Genomic DNA, 20,586 nt, shown 5'->3' on the forward strand with positions numbered 1-20,586 from the left:
AAAGAAAGAAAGAAAGAAAGAAAGAAAGAAAGAAAGAAAGGGAGAGAAAGGAAGGGAAAGGAATAAAGGAAAGAAAGAGAAGACAGAAAGAAAGAGAAAGAAAGAAAGAAAGAGAAGAAAGGAAAGAAAGAAGAAAGAAAGAAAGAAAGATAGATAGATAGAAAGAAAGAAAGAAGGAGAAAGAAAGAAAGAAAGAAAACTATGGAAGAAGTATTGCTGTTTCTAAACAATATCTGTAAAATATCTTAAATTACAAAGGCAATTTAGAAGCTACTGATGTTAGTACAATGCCCTACACAAGTTTTAAACAGGAAAATTCATTGTTAAAGGGCTGTGTGATCTGTATTCCAGCTGAAACGATCAAAGAAGAGGAAGGGCTTAAAAATGAGAACTGTGACTGCGCATATGTGCCCCTCAAAAAGCTCACATGTTACCATAAAGCATCGGTAACTATGTAAACAGAAAAAAAACACTTGAAATTTTGAGGTTTTTCCAAATCTCCTTTTTCTTAATTCTTAAAAGAATAAAGAAAAATAAAGATACATTTGCAAAGACTGCTGCAGGCCACAGGAACTGGAATCCAAATGAGAAGCATTGAAACGTATGAGGCAGACATTGCATGAACCTTTTCTTTGAAATAATGTGACCGGCTTAATTAATTCTATCTAGAATATATTAACAGTTTATAACAGTTTAATATTCAGGTGAATCCTTCTCATGCTGTAGAATTCATGAATAAGGCATATGTGTCAGTTCATGTCACTTAACTACAGATACATGCAGTGAAGGAAGCGGCAGTTACTTCTGTTCCAACATTATAGATTTTTCTGTCATCTGAACAAAGGCTACATTTTGTTCACACATGTAAGAATTGTACTCACTGAAGTATAGTTATACAGGAAATATTTGCTAAAGGAGCAGAAAGAAGTGATTTCAATTAATGCTAATTTTAGAAAATAACCTGAATATTTTGCTTCACAGTTTCTCACCAGCATGTAGGTTCACAAGCACCTTTGCACATAGTTTCTGTGTAGATTTAATTTTGTCAATCTAAAATGTGCTTTCATATGCCTCATTATGCAATCAAAATAAAGGCCTATGTAGGCATGGTAAATAATATTTGGAATTAAATATTCAGTGAGACTATTCTGTCAGTCCTACAGTCAGAATTTATTTGCTTTGATGATCAAGGTTGAGTGCCAAAGACCTCACAATACCAACAAATATACATTTGAAGGTGAAGTGTTGTAATCTGTTTGGCAAAATGTTTTTAATTCATTAGAGATTTGCCATGTTGGATGAGTAAAAAATGTACAGTAAAAAGAACTATTGAGTTAAGTAGTGCCTCTGCTCCATAAAATGATAAACTGTAGGCATTATTTTCATTAAATAGGAACAATCTCATTACTCTGTATTCTGAATAATATGTTACTAAACTGTAAAGAGAAAGTTTCAAAAAGTACTCAGAATTATTTAGTTCACATTCAGTATGGGTATGCAAACACAAGGTCAAAGAAACCCTATCACAGAATATAATAATGAAAGGAAGTTTGAAGGCCATTTAGTTAAGTTCGGGCACTGAGGGATATGTACCTTTTTAAAAAGAGAGGAGTCTTGGACAAGTAATTTAACTGTTTGCAGTCTTTGGGAAAAAAATGTAACAGAAATATATACAGGAATATGTATAAAATACATTTATTTTGAAAAGGGATAAAGATCTAAAAATAAATTCTAAAGTAAAATGTGAGGCAGAGAATGAAATGATATGGCATCAGTATATAACTATTAGGGGCTCCATGGAGTAGTTTAAAAGAGAGAGACAAACCAGGTGATTGTCATATGGCAGAGAGAGACAGCAAATATAAAGAGAACTGGAGCAGAAATGTGAATGCTTAATGACACAGAACAAATTATTCATAAAAGCTAGTGTTAGATTACTTAATAAAAAGATAATGCATATTCCTAAGCCACCAGCAAAGCATCTGCATCAAACTGGGGAGATGGATAAAGACAAAGGTAAAAACAAAAAGAATTAGAGAGCAAGAGAGAGAGAGCATTTTTAAAAGAATTTAGTATTCCAAATATGAGAAAATAGAATAGCATCAATGGGATCTTCTTGTTACATAGTTCCTTTACTGCTTGTTTTAACTTTTAAATTTTGAATTATATGCAGAAATGCATGTGTGTTTAACTGTGTGTGCTTAAGTTCTTAAAAACTCACAGTTTGACCCTAAAAAGGAAAAAAAAAAGTGTAGCCGTTGGAATTTGTGGTTAGACAGGAATATTTCTTGGAAAACAACAGTCTCCAACTCAAACTTGCAGGAAAACTATAGGTGGATTGATAGAGAAGAGTCTAAAGGGAAATTAATTCTGATAAGTTAGCATGAATAAATTAGATGAATAAATTAGTACTGAGAGTCAAAAATTTAAAACTGCAGAAATTAACTAGAAAAAGGAATATAGCAACTGATGATTAGTAAAGTCATGCTACAGTAATTTTTAGATTAGAGGAAATATAGGACTGGCAAGACAAAGAAAACAGAACAGTCAAAACAATTTTGAAAGAAAAAGAAAAAATGCTGAAAGAATCACATTATCTGACTTTAAGACTTACTATATAGTTACAGTAATCAAAACTATATATTTGTGACAGAGTATACATAGATCAGTAGAACAGAATAGAGACCCAGAAATAGACCCACATAAATATAGACTACTGATTTCTTTTTTCCTCAAAGGAATTGTTTCTGTGCCTTTCTAAAAAATTAGGTACTTTCTTTGCTTATTTTTGCTTACAAAATTTCATCATATGGTGTTGGAAAAATTGGAAATTTATAAGCCAAAAAAAATGTCCTTGACCTAACAGAGAATGTGTATCCAGAATACACAGGGCACTTTCAACAGAAACTCAACAGTTAAGAAAACCAACAACCCAATTAGAAAATAGGCCAAAAAATAAAGTTACTTCACCAAAGAACACATACAGATGGTAAGTAAGTACATAAAAATATGTCTGACATTATTAGCCATGGTAGGAATAGCAATTAAAACCATTATGAGATACCAACACACATGTTAGAATGGCAAAGATAAGAAATACTGATAAGAAATACTGATAGTACTAAATGTGATAAGGATGCAGAGAAACAATGCCAATCCTTGGATAAAATAGCACAGTTAGGCTAGAAAAACAATTTTCACTTTTAAAAATAACGTTAAACATATACTTAACATACAACCCAGCAACTGCATTCTTAGACATATATCCTAGATAAATGAAGACTTATGTTCAAATAAAAACCTACATGTGATATTTGTGATCTTTCCAAACTGGAAATATGCTACATTTCCTTCAAGGAGTGAATAGATTAATAAACTATGATGTATATATACAATGGACTATTATTCAGCAATAAAAAGAAAGAAATTATTGATATACACAATAGGTGAATAAATTTCAAGGGCATTATGCTAAATGAAAAAAAGCAAATTCCAAGTCACATACTATATGATTCTATTAATATGTTTAATTTCAAATGATAGTGATAAAGAGCAGATCAGTGGTTGCCAAGGGTTAAGAGTTGGAGGACAGGATGATAATTAAGAGGTAGCATGAAGGAGTTTTTAAGTAGTTATGGACCAATCTGTATCCTGATTATGGTGCTGGTTGCATTGGTTGCTTTAATCTACACATTTGGTAAAATTCTGTAGAACTATACGCACACATACCAACCAAACTCCATATAGGTATTGCTGAAATATGACTGAGGTCTGAGTTTGAGTTAATAATATTGCACCAATGTCAATTTCCTAACTTTGACAATATGCAATGGTTATGTAAGATATTATCACTGGGAAAATTTGGGTGACGAGTACTTGAAAACTACCATTTTTAAATTTATTGTCAGTTTTAAACAAATTCAAAATAAAGAGACACTAAAAAGTAATAAGAATAATCTAAATATACACAGCAGAGAAATACATTTGGCCTAAAATCATTCTAGCAATATATTTTGTAAAAAAATTCCCCAACAGGCCGAGTACAGTGCCTCACATCTATAATCCCAGCACTTTGAGAGGCCGAGGTGGGTGGATCACGAGGTCAGGAGTTCGAGATCAGCCTGACTAATATGGTGAAAACCCGTTTCTACTAAAAATACAAAAATTAGCTGGGCATAGTGGTGTATGCCTGTAGTCCTAGCTGCTCGGGAGGTTGAGGCAGGAGAACTGCTTGAGACCCGGAGGTGAAGGTTGCAGTGAGTCAAGACTGCATCATTGCACTTCAGCCTGGGTGACAGAGTAAGACTCAGCCATAAAAAAAAACAAATACATTCCCCAAAAATCTATGTATTTTATTCACTTTTAGTCCCAGGTGCCAGTATTTCTGTGATGTATTTCCATCTCTATACCTGGCTTCTGTTGAGATGTTGATTAGGTTCTTGGTTCACTCATACTAATCTTATCAAATGGTAGCCTGATCACACCCTTTGTATTCCCTGCAGTATGGACAGGCTGAGACTTTTCCAAATCTCTAAGTTTTGGTTCCTTTTCACTTAATGATTCTTTCTTTCTCTTCAATTCCTTTCACTCATCATACTTTACTGTAAGCAGTCAGGAGGAGCCAAGCTGCTCCTTTAAAACTTTAATTAGAAATTTTTTAGCTAAATATCCACATGCATTGCTTGCAAATTCAACCTTCCACAAAATGCTAGAACATGAATACAATTCAGCCAAGTAACTTGCCACTTTATAACAAAGACTGCCTTTTCTCCATTGTCCAATAATATGTTCCCCCATTTCTGTCTGAGATCACAGACAGAAATATTGTCCATATTTCTGAAATATTGTCCATATTTCTGCTGACATTACATGATCATTTACATATTCTCTAATAAGATAGAGACCGAGACCTTTCTAGCTCTCTTTACTTTCTGAGGTCTTACCAGAGTCACATTTATAGGTCCCCTCATGACAATATTTTCTTCTTTCAGCATGCACCTCAAAATCCTTCCAGCTTCTAACCATTACCTAGTTCCAATGACATTTCCACATTTTTAGGTATTTGAAATGGTAGCACTCCACTTCTAAGTACCAATTTCTATATTAGTTAGTTTGGGCTGTTATAACAAAATACCAAAGATGGAGTGATGTAAATAATAAACATTTATTCCTCACAGTTCTGGAGACCAGGGAATCTAAGATGAGGTTGCCAGAAGATCCAGTGCCTGGTGAAAGTGCACTTCCTGGTTTGAAGATGTCCATCTTCTCATTGTATTTTCACATGGTGGACAACAAAGAAAGTAAGGTCTTTTGTCTCTTCCTATATACAGACACTAATTTCATTCACGAGGGCTCTGCGTTCATGACCTAATTAATTCCCAAGGGCCTCCCATTCAAATATCATCACATGGGGCTTTAGGCTTTAACATATGAGTTTTGGCAGGACACAAACATTTAGTCCATATCAATCACCATTATTTCTTTTCCTATGTGCATACTCTTGAGTATTCCCCTCCCACATGAACTCTAATCTTGGCCATGTGACTTGCTTTGGTCAATGATATAATGGCAAGTAAAGGTCTGAATGAGTTCTTGTTAATTGGAGCTTGCTTTTTCCTGCTGCTGGACCATTTCTGAAACGATTTGGGAAATATCACAGAGAAACTTTCCCCAGCCATCCCAACTGAAGGTTCAAACATGTGAATAAGACAATTTCGGACTACGCAAATTGTCTAATCGGACTAGCTCCAGATAAGTCGATGCAGAACAGAAGAAATACCCAGTCAACACCCAGAGAAAAAGGAAATATAAATCATTGATGAATTTGGTGGTGGAAGAATAAAAATATTCCCTCCTGATTTCTTCTATTTGCTCAGTGAAATAAAAATCCATGTTGTCAACACAGCGAAAAAGTGAGTGGGGGACTGTTAGGGATCGGAATCCAGAGGAGAAAGGTATGAAATACTCATATTGTAGAAAGTTAATTGACAGAAGAAATTCTGTTGAATTAAACTTGTGAGTTGAGGTTATAAACGTCAAATGAGACAGATCAGCATAATTCTGATTTTTTTCCTGCTCAGCTGACCAGATGTAAGCAAAGCAGGCAGATAATTAGGTTTAGCCAGAGTAGGGGTTTTGACAGACAAGAAATGTGGAAGAAGAGAAGGGCAGGAAATTGAAACTGTGAGGAAGAGATTGCCATGAACAGACCTTAGCATCTACTCAGGAGAAGGAAAGAAGAGGAAGGCTATTATCAAGGGGAAAAAAAAAAAAAGTGGTGGAAACAATTAATTACTAACATTGCTGGTATCAAAGAATTGTTGCAGAGTGATTAGATTATACAAGCTGGAGAGAGAAGAAATAGTGTTCACAGAGTAGAAAACCTAAAATCAAGACTTGAAAGTTGTTGGAAACAAGGGAGTAAGCAACTGTGAGGTTATTGTGTTAGCCGGACTTTCTGCTTAGATTCAATATCTATGTTGCAACCATGGAGGACAGTAAGTCAAGTGCTTATTACGTTATTCAAAATATCATGAGAGTGATAAAGAGGCCAGTATATGACTGAAATGGAAGAGAGGCTAATGGTATAGTCTCAAAGCATGTACTTATAAGAAGCTGTAATTTTGTGGGAGGAGAGAAGAAGTAAAGTGGTCTAGAAGTAAGTGAAGAGCAGGAGAGAATATAAATTATTAGTTAATATATTAATTCAACAAATGTTTACTACTTTCCCAGTATGTTCCAAGCTCTGTGTTTTGGCTACTGGAAACCCATTAGTGAATAAACCTGCAGGTTCAGTGGTAGGTGAAATTTGTGTCAGTATCACAAGAATGATCTCTCTCTCTCTCTCTCTCTCTCTCTCTCTCTCTCTGTGTGTGTGTGTGTGTGTGTGTGTGTGTGTGTGTGTGTGTGAATTAACATATGTATACAAAATTCTAAAATAAATTATATTTATGTACCTCGGTGACAGTGTCTACATGCTTAACATCCATTATGAGTAATAAATCTCCAGAGAAGGATTAAAAAGAAGGAGTTACAGGCTTCATTAGAAAAGGGAATTGATATTCTCAAGGGATAGCCAGTATAAGCAAGAAGATAAATTTTACATTGAAGAGATTGAGGATACAGAATATTTTTATTGATGATTGGTATTTAATTTCAAGGCATAGAGTGGAAGGAGATCAGAATTAAGTGAGAGAGTCTGGCTGGTGGATATATGAACAATATCTAGAATATAATGGCTGGCATTTTTGTGGTGACCCATATAAATAAGGCTGTTAGTTTAATGAGATTAATCCCAATGGCCTCATAGGAGAAGATGAACCATCATTTTCAATTTAGGGATTGGTTTCTTAGTGGTTTTTAAGAATATGACCATAGATCTGTAATGAAGAAATAATTTGTTGTTAGAGATATCAATGAAAGCCTCAAGTATAACACAATGTAGCCTATTTATAAATAAGTTATAAGGAAATAAGAGTAAAGGGTAAGAAGTTATTGCATATATAATATATGTGTCTGTTAATTAAAATGTTATTTGTATAAGAGATTTACAATTCATAAAGGTTAAGAACATAGTATTATTGGGGTGAAGATATATAATTTATTATTATAGTTTTGCAGACATATGCTACATTAATTTATGAACATAAAGTAGTGAAGTTAATTTATTCTGGAGATGCTGGTATTAATATTTTCTAAGTGCATTTGGTTTGTGGCCGGGAGTGTGTGGCTCTTGCCTGTAATCATCTCAACTCTGGAGAATGAGGCAAGAGGATCCATCGGGACCACTGATTGGACACCAGCCTGGGCAGCATAATGAAATCCCTATTTCTTAGAAAAATACAAATAAATAAATAATTACCCAGGTGTAGTTGTGCCTGCCTGTAGTCTTAGCTACTCAGGAGGCTGAGGCAGGAGGATAGCTTGAGACCGAGAGTTCCAGGCTACAGCGAGCTATGATTGTACCACTGCACTCTAGCCCAGGCAACACAGCAAGATGCCATCTCTAAAAAAGCTTTTTAAATTTTTCACAAAATAGCTAGAAAATATACAATGAAATAAATTATATGTCACCTCTAAAATTGGAATTATCAGAGTCTTTTATAAACTTGTCAGATATTTTGGCACAGCTAATTTTAAACAGTAAAATGCCCACTTTTTTTAATGGTAGTTGTGGCTGTTAAATAATTGTATGTTTTGTGTTTCTAAGCTAAAATTTTGTACCTTTTCAAATGCATATTTATATAATTACCATAAATTTTCAATAGTACGTGTATGCCTTGAATTTGTAGATAAGGAATTTTACTAGGACATGTATTGAAACAAAATACAAAAGATAACTATAAGTCATCCTACATCTTCAACAATAAATAATAAAAAAACTATTTTTGGATCCCTCTGAATTTCTCTGCATATGTAAGACATAAATTTTGCTATCCAGAGGTAAAAATGTTAAACATAAACAAGTTGGGATACAGCACATCTTCATATGATTATCTCTAATTGTTCTTGCCGAATAGTATTTTATATTGAGTCTTGCTAATATGTACTTTTCTAAAATTCACCATTTTCTTCCTTACTCAAAACAAAACAAATTGACATAATAAACCCAAAACAAATTGAAATAGAGCCATCTCAGGAAAGTTTGCTCTTCATGTGAAAACTGCTTCAAATGATCTTAATTGAGTGCTTTATGTGTGACAGGTAACTGAAAAGAATCCTAATGCTAGTGAAAACAAAAATCATCTTTGTAAAGATAAGAAGGCTTGGCACCATTTTTAATGTTCACCTCATTGGTGGCTTATTACTCCGAAGGTTCTTAATTCTTATCTGTTTATAATAGAGAACTAGGATTCATTCACGACATCTCAGAAAGACAGTCACTCTCAGTGATATTCCCTTTTCATCTCTGGCAGAAAGGAATTAATCTTTTGATCAATGGCCAAGTCAGGGAGCTTGTCTAATGATTTATAAGGCACAGATAACCGAGTGGCACTTTTCTCTATAATGTAAGCTCCGGAAGGGCAAGAGTCTGGGCCATTCCATTCAGTGCTATATCCGCAGCTCCACGGATATGACTTGGCACATGGTTGGTATATATTGGGTAAGTAAATAAATAATCAATTTCTAAGTAAGAATGATTTTCAGTAATTAGCTGTCAAATTTAGTGAAGGATGCAAAGAGTATGGAAAAAAATCAGGAAGGGATATTTTTCTAGAAGGTGGAATTCTGCTGGAGATATTGCTTCCCTCATGGCTCATTCTAGGTTGTGAGGAGACCAGAGATCATTCCCTGGTTCCTTGACTGAAGATGGTCTGGTCTACTTTTTTACCCCGAACACAAGCGAACAAGTTCTGTTCTTTTTGATAAATGTTAGGATTTTGCACAAATTCATGTCAGACCATGGGAGGTAACATTACTTAAAATTTCTATGAAAATTGTATTTTCTCATCCTTTAAGAGAACAAAATCATCTCTATTATCTAAATAGAAATGATTTTCCATATAACAATATAATGTAAAAATAAAAAGTCTTTAGTTTAATTCTGCAAAAATTGTATTGCTTGCAATTTTTTTTATGTTTAGTAACCAGTGTACTTCTTTTATTTTGATTTGATGCTCCTGGACATTTGATGTGTTTCCATAGTAATTGAATCAAATCTCAAATTTTCCTTTAAATTAAAAGTGTTTTAATAATTCTAAAAACAATGTTTTAGGGATATGATGATAGTGTTCACTGTCTCAAATAAATGGTTTTTAAACAAGCTTGGTTTTGGAGTCATAGATAACACATAATATTTTGATTGAGATTTAAAATATTTAACATAAATAATTACAGTTTTTGTCACTCTAAAATTAATTTTGAGTTGAATATTTAAACTTATTTCACCAGTACAAATAAGTGTATATACATAAATATGTGAGAATAAACACACACATGCATACATGTACAATTAAATCTTAAATATAGAACAAATGTGATTTTCATTTATTACCTCAGGTGGACTATGGCTACATGTCATTTTATTTTAACTATAGTAGTGCAGAAATATACTAAACCCTTTTAGTCGTCAGCACTGAAGATGACTAAGACTTGTCCATTTACCAGATTATTTGTGCAGCGTTGGAGAAAAGGTGTTGCATATTTTCCATGGTAAAGTTCTTGCTTTGATTGGCAGTAATAAAGCAGAAATTTATCGTTATAAAATATATATATTCACTTTCATTGGAATATCCTTAGTTTCATTTATACTCATTCTAATTTCTAACATAGAGCTTTTTTTCATTTATGAGATAACAAATGTATATTATATAGCATGTTAGATACAAATTATACAATTCATTGATATGTAATAACATTTTCTGTAGAAAGGAATAGGAATGAATTTTAAAACCCTAATTACATTTACCATTTATATTTATTGATCCATGTATATTGGTATCAAAGAACACATCAAGTTTATTGTCATGGACACTTGCTTGTGACATTCTTCACACATACACACAAAGCCATATTGAATAAGAGAGAGATTTTCAATTTTTCAATCATGACATAACTTGCTAAATGAAATCTGAACTTTAGCTTTAATACAATTTTCTTCATAAAGAAGATATTTCTTGAATAGTGCTAATTAATTATGTACTTTTGGGGAGGAAATGAAACTGAAAAAACATGTGCCATATTTTTTCTTCACTTTTTGTGCTTATGTATCTGTTTATGCCTTATAATACTTAGATATCATTTCAAGCCCATATGTCAAGGGGAAACAATTCATTTGAATATACTTGAAAATCCAAGAAGTTGTAATAATTAATTATCCTAGTGTAACAGGAGAAATTGATCACAAGAGGTTAAGTATCTTGCCATTTCTTATACTGTAATATAATTATGTTTCAGCATTACAGTCTATTAATATATTCCTTGGGTGCCTTATCAAGCATAAGAAGGCAAAGTGGGGATCTTTACAATATAAGACAGGTATTAAAGTATCAACAATCCATGCCCTTGAGTCTTAATACTTCTTATATTATTGTGTTTAAAACCCATTAATATTATATACACTATATCCTCCTTTGCTAGCATAGCCAACTTGGCAAATGAAACATAAAGAATGTAAAATACATTGATGCAACATTTTGCATTATAAATACTAAACTTCATTGTATTACTAGTTTGGGGCTATCTTATTATTATTGGTTTTGTCATAAGAAAATTTCTGTAATTTTAGAGTTCACTTTCGTTCATTATTTGCCTTTCCTTCCAAAATAATAGTATATATCATTAACAGAAGATAATTCATCATAACAATCTCAATAGTTCACATTTCCTCCTTAACTTATCTGTTTTCTTTACAAACAGACTTCTGTTTCAGTCATCCAGCACAGGGGTTATGATTGGCTACAGAATTATTAAATTAAAAAGGAAATGATGCCAGGAAGTAAGCAGAAGGGAAACATTCAATTTTCTTGAATGGAAATGTTACATGAACAATAAGAAGGTATTCCTCATTCTATCATGCTTTCTGGACCACCAGTTGATACACTTGGTTGGAAAAGCCTTTCATAATGTTTGTATCAGCGTTCCAGTATAATGAGAATGAGCCTTTTGCCTATCAGGTTTGTGAAAATGTAACAGGTCATTTGTTTTCTCTCTCTCACAATTCCCAGTATTTCAGAAACTCCTGTTTTTATTTTTCAAATCTATCCAGAATACAATCTTTATTACCTCCACTACTCTCATCATGGCTGAAACCTTCTCCATCTTTGACCTGGATTGCTACAACTGTTCCCCAATTGATCTTTCTGCTTTTACCTGCTTTTAAGCTTCCACCCCTCCTCTGCCACTATCTAATCTCAAAACAGTAACCAGAGTCGTCTTATTAGCCTGTAAAAAGACTGAGACTCTTCTGCTCAAAACCCTCTAATCGTTTCCCATTTCATTGAGAATAAAGGTCAAAGTAATTGACAGGGGTTATAAGGCCCTATGTTTTATGTACATACTCATTTAACTGCCTTACCCCTACCATTCACTCATCTGCTCACTTTATTCCAATCATGCTGGCCCCTTGGCTGTTCAGCAGTCACATGGGTCTTGCTACCATCATAGGAAAGCTTCCTGATCAGAAGAGCTTCGAATATTCTCCTCTCAAATATCTGCTTGGCTTGCTGCTTCACCTTATTCAGGTTATCCAAATGTCAACTTTATAACAAGAACTTTCTCGACCTTCCTGTTTAAAATTGCAATCTTTTCAATGCCTGCTATTCCTTTTCATCTTCTGTGCTCTATATTTTTCTCTGCCAAATTTGTCATCTCTCCATATTATATGTGATTATTCATTATTTTTTTCTATTTTTTTCTACAAAATTTGTCATCTTTAAATATTATATGTAAATATTAATTATTGTCATTTTCGATTTGGCTTATTTTATGCCTCCCAAAAGAATGCCATCAACATGAGGTCAGAAGTTTTTGTCTATTTTACACACTGCTATAGCTTAGTAACTAGAATAAGGCATAGGACAAAACAAGTGGTCAATGCATATTTGTTGGATCTTTAGCAAATAAATAAACCTGTGAGGCTAACCATGTGAATTTTACAAGTCCCTCTGTTTCCTACCATCCTTGGTACAAACCACCCAATTCTTGCCTGTGTAATGCCTTGTTAAAGCAGCTGGAATAGCTACATTCAGTAATAATTTGGCTGTTTCCAACCCCTTTTCCTTAAAGCTAAAAGCTAAGTAGGCACACAGTATGCCTTCCAAATATCAGAGTAACAGTGTGATATTAACTGCTCATCCAAATATCCAGCTACCTTGGAAGAAGAGCAGCCAGCAGTCAACTAGAATACCTGATCTGATATTATGTATATAAATGGCAGTTGCATTGCATATTCCCTTATTGCTTCAAAATTGCGGTATTTTAAAATTACTTGTAACCTCATTGAGGGCAGTGGTTGAGTATGAAAACTGTCATAGGTCTATAACAAAGTCTAACACTGTTAAGTCATTTCTTGAATACTTATTGATTAATGTTATGCACAAATGCCTCTAAAGAAACAAATTATTTTTTATAGCTGAGATATTTTCTGATTTTTCTATCCCATTTTCATCATTTTATTGATTCATGTAGGATAAGACAGCATAATTGTATTATAGTTTGTTGAATGTGGATGGGGCAGGGAGTATATTTAGAGCATTTTTGCAATATTTACTTACTGACTTACTCTATTCATTTATGTAACCAAACCACCATGTGCCAAGCACTCTCTGTTTGGATTACACTGGTGTGTGTGTGTGTGTGTGTGTGTGTGTGTGTGTGTGTGTGTGTTCAAATGACCACTAAGTGAAATACCTAACAATTTATATACCTGATTATACAAAAGATAATCAAAATGCTACTGTTAATTATTCAGAGAAACCTTGTAGAGTATGGACTTATTCAGATCGAGTGTCATAGACAATTGTTCACAGATTCTGATTAGCACGCAGTAAATATGAATCTTGATCTGATTATTTTACATTGTTTATGCTGGACAGTGATTCAACTTTTTGGTGAGGAGTTAAATGGATAGTCTTATGAAGGACCAACCATTTCAGGAACAGTTGCAGGGCTAGGGATAGAACATCAGTCAAAGGATATTCAAGACAGAGCCAGAAGTTTAAAGAAAAGGATGGGTGGGAAAGGAGAAGATGTTATTCTAAACCCTTTCTTCTCTGGTGACTAATACTTTTTACCAATATAAATTTGTTATTTATTAAGAACTGTGCAGCATGGCCAGGTGTGGTGGGTCACACCTGTAATCCCAGCACTTTTGGAGGCCGAGGCAGGCAGATCACCTGAGGTCAGGAGTTTGAGACCAGCCTGGTTAACGTGGTGAAACCCTGTCTACGCTAAAAATACAAAAGTTAGCAGGATGTGGTGGCACGTGCCTGCAGTCCCAGCTACATGGAAGGCTGAGGCAGGAGAATTACTTTGAATCCAGGAGATGGAGGTTGCAGTGAGCTGAGATTAAGCCCTGTACTCTAGCCTGGGAAAAAGAGCAAGACTCAGTCTCCAAAAACAAACAAACAAACAAAACTATGCAGTATCAATCAACGAATATATGACATAGCATTGTATAACTCCACCACCATCCATGTAATCAAGACAACCTCTTGCCTTAAGTCACTAAGCCAGTTCAAATAACCATAACCTATGATATTTTGAAGGAAGACACTAGTTTTAGATTTATCTACACAGTATTGATCTGAGAGTAATTATAAATTGGAGCTTGGTACTCTGAGACTCTGAAAGACATATCAATAGCCACTATAGAAACAATCAGTATCTACCTTATTTGCAAATATTTGTCCACTACCTCAACTTCAAAATTAGTACAATTTTTTTGTCCTTGATGATGAAAGTGAGCTCTTGACAGTGATTGGAAACTTGAAGTTTAAAGAATTTTGGCATCAATCAGAAGCAATTTTGATCTGTTACATCAAGATGTATTGGGCATCAATGGGAACTCAGTATTTAGATATCAGGGTCATAAAGAAAAGTTGTCAAGTCAAAGTGTTTGAAATCATTACAAGCCGGGCTGAGACTACTGAGTACTCATTTTTTAACCATAGTTTGCTTTTGAACAGCCTGGGTAGTTAAGAGTTCTAAAGACATCTTATTTTTCAGAATAGATCACCATTTTCTGTTAGAATCCTCAACCAAGTCTAAAGGGAAAACAAAATTCAAATTAAATACTAGTGTTGAAATTCCATTAATATATTATAACTATTTATGAAATATGGTCACATATTATAGAAATATAATAAATTAAGAATTATACATGATTGGATATTCCAGATAAAGAAAAAGTACCCATCTGATAATGAAAACTTATCTGAAATTGTCACTATTTCAGATAGAAATAGGTCTAAATATATTACTTATAGTCATATTTTCTCCTATGGAGTGTGCTTAATTTTATTTGAGGATAGCTTTATAACTCAGGTGGATTAAGCTACTTATCCACGAATGCCCCGGATCTTTCAAGGACTAGTCAGGGAATGGAACTTGCACCTATCATTGTAACGTTAATAATTTCACATACAGGATGGTTAACACTGAATAAAGTTGCTAAAGAAGGGAAAGGAGAACACTAAAGTATCATGGAGATAACCACTTCAAGGAAGAGCTACCACCCCTAGGACTGAGCGAACACAGGGAATAAGGTAGAATTATTAAAACTTAGACCCTTGAAGAGGGAGGCCTTCAAAACTGAACCTCAGCACTCTGAGAAAAGGGCACTTCTCTGCTGCTGTGGGCGTTTCTCTGCTTGGATGGAGGCCCTTGCAGAGCTGGGACCACAGACTGCTGAGAAAGTCTGAGGGATGATATACAACCCCTTAGCCGAAGCTATTAGTATATTTGATGGTAGCTAAATTTACTTCTTTGTATCATATTTGCAAACCTAACAGAATGTAATGAACATCCAAAAATATATGGGCGATAGTAATTTCAATATTTTAAACAGAATGAATTTGTCTATCCTGAATTAAAATCAAAACATCAAACTTCTACATTCATGTGATATGTATAGGACTTTACATAAAATATAGTGTGCTATTTCCTACAATTTGTGAATTAACAAGAAATACTGAATCAAGAATATCATGACGTAACAAATTAAACATAAAGCAAGTAATTATTTATGTTATATTTATGTTCATTAACCTATTAAATTCAATAGTACAGACTGATAACAAGTCCGTGGACAGCAGAACTAAAAAATCTAACTCTTTAAAATAAGTATTTGTTTCTGTCTTGCTTAAAACAAACAGCTTTTCGATGAAGCAATTCTAATCTTATTACACATGCTTGATCTTGATACTTACATTTAGAAAGAAATTATTATATCAACAAAGATTAATGGAGTTCTAAATGGATTTCACAAAGATCATTTAAGTGGCTCTCTATAATCTTATCAACTAACAGTTTCTTTTAATGTTTCCCAGGGGTTACTTTGAGAAAAAAAAAAAAAAAACTTTACCCATGTATATGTATCAACATAGAGGATTAGTAATGTTTAAAGTACTTCTTACCTATTAACATCCCAGATTTTACTAGTTTTATCCAGCGAGGAGGAAGCCACAAAATCACCACAGGAGTGCCACGTGCAGGACCATACTGCATGGCCATGTCCTTCGAACGTCAAAATGCAGTTGCCTTTACATAGATCCCATAATTTAACTGTAGTGTCACCACTTGATGTAGCCAGTTTGTTGCCACTATTTGCAAAAATACAAAAAGATAACTTGTTTTAAAAGTAACATAATTTTTATGAATACTGCATTCTGAGTAATTTGCGTGTATGTGTATGTATCTGAATTATTTTTACTCGTAGTGCCATATCTAAATGACTAAATATTATTACCTTATTTGGGTCTACATGACTGCTACCTTGAATTGCTTAGTAATTGGAAGGGAGAAATTGCTGCAGTGCAGTTTCTAGATTAATTCTTCTACATTTTTCTAGATTAATCCACTAAATTAGTGCTTTTGTTAGCACGTGTTTGGTTTAGCGATGTAGATATTAGGCTCTGTGGATAATCTGGCATCAGAACAACAAAAATTTAGACATGGGCTAAATCAATGTTAAAAACATAATACAGTATGAAACAGTCAGCATTGCTTATGTTTAGATTAATTAACTGCTTCAAGGGTGCAGTTTGGATGAAGGAAGAAGTGAATCCGGAATGAGATACCTTTGAATTAGATCATGAGAGATAAAAAAGATTTTTAAGTTCTGGGTGGTTGAGCATAACTCATTCAATTTTGCATTTAGGTAATTAGTAGATCTTAAGGCAGTGGCTTTCAAGTGGTGGACACAAAAGCTAGTTTATGAAATGGGTAGGTGACGGGCTCAGGAGGAAGAAAAAGGGAAAGGGGATGGGGAAAGGGAAGGAGAGGAGGAACAAAAGAAAGAAAGAAAGATATCCTTCTGCAATACATGCTTCTTAAATGTGTTCCCTTAGGTACTTTCTGCCACCAAATTATAATAAACCACTTATTTATCCCCCTCCCTGCCAGACTGTTTTATGATAGATAACTGTGTTTCATCTCTGTTTCTACAGCATCAAGCCTTATGACTGACCAATTAAAGTGCTTAGTAAATGCTTTAGAGTAAGTAAATATATAAATGCATGCATGAATGAAGAAAAAGTTCCTGGCATCTTTAACAGAGGGAATACTAAGATCAAAAAAATATTTTGTTTTCTTGCTCATAGGTTTGAGTATTTTTCATCAAGAGGGAAAAGCAATTTTTAGATGCAGTGGATAAACGGCCACCATTAGAGAGAAAGAGCTTGAAGTTTCTTGAGAGAAGGCAGATTATATAGTGAGGGTATTCTCATTTAAGTTAGAAAAGAATATCCAATTTATTTTTCAAATTGACTGGCTGAAAAATCGCCAAATGGCAGCTAGTCCCTTCATCAATAGATAGACAGCAAAAACTGCTTTGGCCACAACTGCTTGGTTGCACGTTTGTCATTCACCACTTTAGTTTTTAATATTAAAGATTGATACATTTATCTAAAAACATACCAATAAAAAATTAAAAATTATTAAGCATGTCTCTTTTTCAGATCTATCTTTCCAATGTGTATAATGCTTCATGAACCAAAATCCTTGGCACAAAATAAAAATTATTGTGGTATGTTTCTGCCTATGGCTGAAAAACTCCCTAAGTTTCATATGCCTCTCTCATGCTTTAAACTATGTGCCAGGAAAAAAAAAATCTCACTGGAATAATTACAACTAGAATGAAGTATTAATTCTTTGTGAGTGCCATAACTGATATTTAATCAACAATAAACAATATTCCCATACGTTTTTAATATATTGAGGTTAGAGATCATATACAAAATCCAAAATATATCACATATAAATTTCTGAATATTCTTTGGAAATGATTTTGCCTTTCAAAAGACATGGCTTGAAATATGGAAAACTGTATACCTTTGGTTCATGAAAAAATAAAGGCTATTTCTGAGGGCTGAGAGAAATAAAGAGAGAGAAAAACAACGGTACATTGAAATCCAAAAGGTAAGCTTTAAGAGATGCAAAAGATCAGAATTTCCCTAGGCGCTACACAAATGGAACCAAAACTCTCAAAAAGAGCAAAGTTGAACATCACAGACTGACTGAGCCACCTCTTCTCCAGATCCATATGTTGACACCCTAATTCCAATGAGGTAGTATTTGGAGGTAGGGTCTCTGGGAAATAACTAGCTTTAGACAGGGTCATGAGCATGGGAGCTAATGGGATTAATGTCTTCATAGTAAGAGGAAGAAACTGGAAGTAACTCTCTCCCTGCACTGTGAGGATACAGTAAGAAGGCAGCCATTTACAAGCCAAGAAATGGGCCCCTCACCAGAACCTGATCAGCTGGCACTCAGATCTTAGACTTCTAGCCTGCAGGATGGTGAGAAATTAATTTCTGTTATTTGAGCTACCCAGTCTATGTTACTTTGTTATGGCATCCTGAGCTAACTACTAATGTGGATCCAGGCTGTTGCTATACAGCCCAATTTACCTGAAATTAGCTACTCAGCATGCCACAAATAACATTCAACCAAGTATGAGCTGACAAAAATATTCTCAAACACATAATAGGAAATAAGAAGCCATAAGCGAGGTTGACCTATTAAAATTAACAAATACATATACCCTGAAGGACACCCGTTGTTATAATTAAAGGGTATAAAATATAACTATAAGCATATAAGGAAATAACAGATGTAATAAAAAGATCAAACCACATAAGCTTATAACATGAATCACAAATCTGAGGAAAAAACACATTTAGAAATTTTTAAAAATCAAATTGTTGAAATTAAGAAATTAATTGATGGGTTAAATAGCATATGAGAAACAGCAAAATTCAGAGTAAATTAATTGAAAATAAATCTGGAAAAAAACGAAATAAACATTATATGTTCGAACTCATAGGTGGGAGTTAAGCTATGAAGCTGCAAAGGCATAAGAATGATACAATGGACTTTGGAGACTTGGAGAAAAGGGTGGAAGTGGGATGAAGGGCATAAGACTACAAATTGGGTATAGTGTAACTGCTTGGGTGATGGGTGCACCAAAATCTCAGAAATCACTAAAGACCTTATTCATGTTACCAAACACCACCTGGTCCCCAAAAACCTATGGAAATAAAAAAATAAAAATAAATAAAGTACAATTTTGAAAAAAAAATCTCAACTAGAGACAGATGAGGTACTGAACATAGTATAGATGTTTAAAAATATAAAGGATACAATAAAAAAGTATATTTTCCTAACCAAAACTCCAGAGGAGACTAAAAATAAAGAGATAGATGCAACATTAAAAGATTTAAGGGTTAAGAATGTACAGAAACCAGAAAATTTAAGACCCAGAACCGCCTATTTGGACAGAAAAATGTATACCAAATAGAATAAACAGTGGTAAAAATAAAAGTTTTACTTAGATGCATTTTAGTGAATTGCTGAGCAACACTGGCAATAATAAGAATTATAAGAAAAAAAGAAGTGGGAAAAAAGAAAAATAAGGTTATTTATTTACACACTGATAAATATGTGTTAGAAACACGAGTAAGTACTTTACATATATTTGATCCTCCTTATCACCCATAAGATGACTACATTATCTCTAAAACACTTGAGCAACATCACAGAGCAAATAAGTCACAGGGGTGAAATTTCTTCAAAGAGCTAAGAGGGAATAATGATAATCTGGAATTATCAAAAATCTCTCTCAAAACAAGAACAAGGCTGGGCACAGTGGCCCAGGTCTGTAATTCCAGCACCTTGGGAGGACAAGGCAGGTGGATTACTTGAGGTCAGGAGTTCGAGACCAGCCTGGCCAACATGGTGAAACCATGTCTCTACTAAAAATACAAAAATTAGCCGGATATGGTGGTGGACGCCTGCAGTCCCAACTACTCAGAAGACTGAGGCAGGAGAATTGCTTGAACTCAGGAGGCAGAGGTTGCAGTGAGCTGAGATTGTGTGACACTGCACTCCAGCCTGGGCAACAGCACAAGACTCCATCTCAAAAAAAACAAAACGAACAAACAAACAAAAAAAAAAATATATATATATATACAAGTATTAATGTTCCAACTAAACAAAGCAGTCCTCTCCTACAGAAACTACTAAGGATGTATTTATTTTAGAGGCAGAAGATCTGAAAGGGAAGAAATAGTGAGCAAACAATTCGGTAAACATGTAAGTATATACAAATATTTGTGTAGGTAAATAAATAAAATGCTTGCAAAAATAAACAGAAATGCTTGTAAAAATAAAAAAATGATGTAATATTAACAACAGAGTTGATGCGTTGTTAAGAAGAGAAAGTAAGCTGGGCACGGTGGCTCATGCCTGTAATCTTAGCACTTTGGGAGGCCAAGGTGAATGGATCATGAGGTCAGGAGTTTGAGACAAGCCTGGCCAAATTGTTGAAACCCCGTCTATACTAGAAATACAAAAATTAGCTGAGCACGGTGGCACACACCTGTAATCTCAGCTACTCAGGAGGCTGAGGCAAGAGAATTGCTTGAA

General features: G+C 34.1%; 1 protein-coding gene across 1 annotated transcript in view; it reads right to left on the minus strand.

The window, feature by feature from the left end:
* Nucleotides 1-20,586, minus strand: part of SPAG16 (sperm associated antigen 16) — a 1,101,632-nt gene that overhangs the window by 467,812 nt on the left and 613,234 nt on the right. The window contains exon 12 of the mRNA XM_017534985.2: nucleotides 16,077-16,262. Within this exon, the coding sequence (XP_017390474.2) occupies nucleotides 16,077-16,262 (186 nt within the window). The remainder of the gene's footprint in view (nucleotides 1-16,076; nucleotides 16,263-20,586) is intronic.

The sequence above is a fragment of the Cebus imitator genome, unplaced genomic scaffold (genome assembly GCF_001604975.1).
Source record: "Cebus imitator isolate Cc_AM_T3 unplaced genomic scaffold, Cebus_imitator-1.0 Scaffold89, whole genome shotgun sequence".
NCBI classification, from domain to species: Eukaryota; Metazoa; Chordata; class Mammalia; order Primates; family Cebidae; genus Cebus; species Cebus imitator.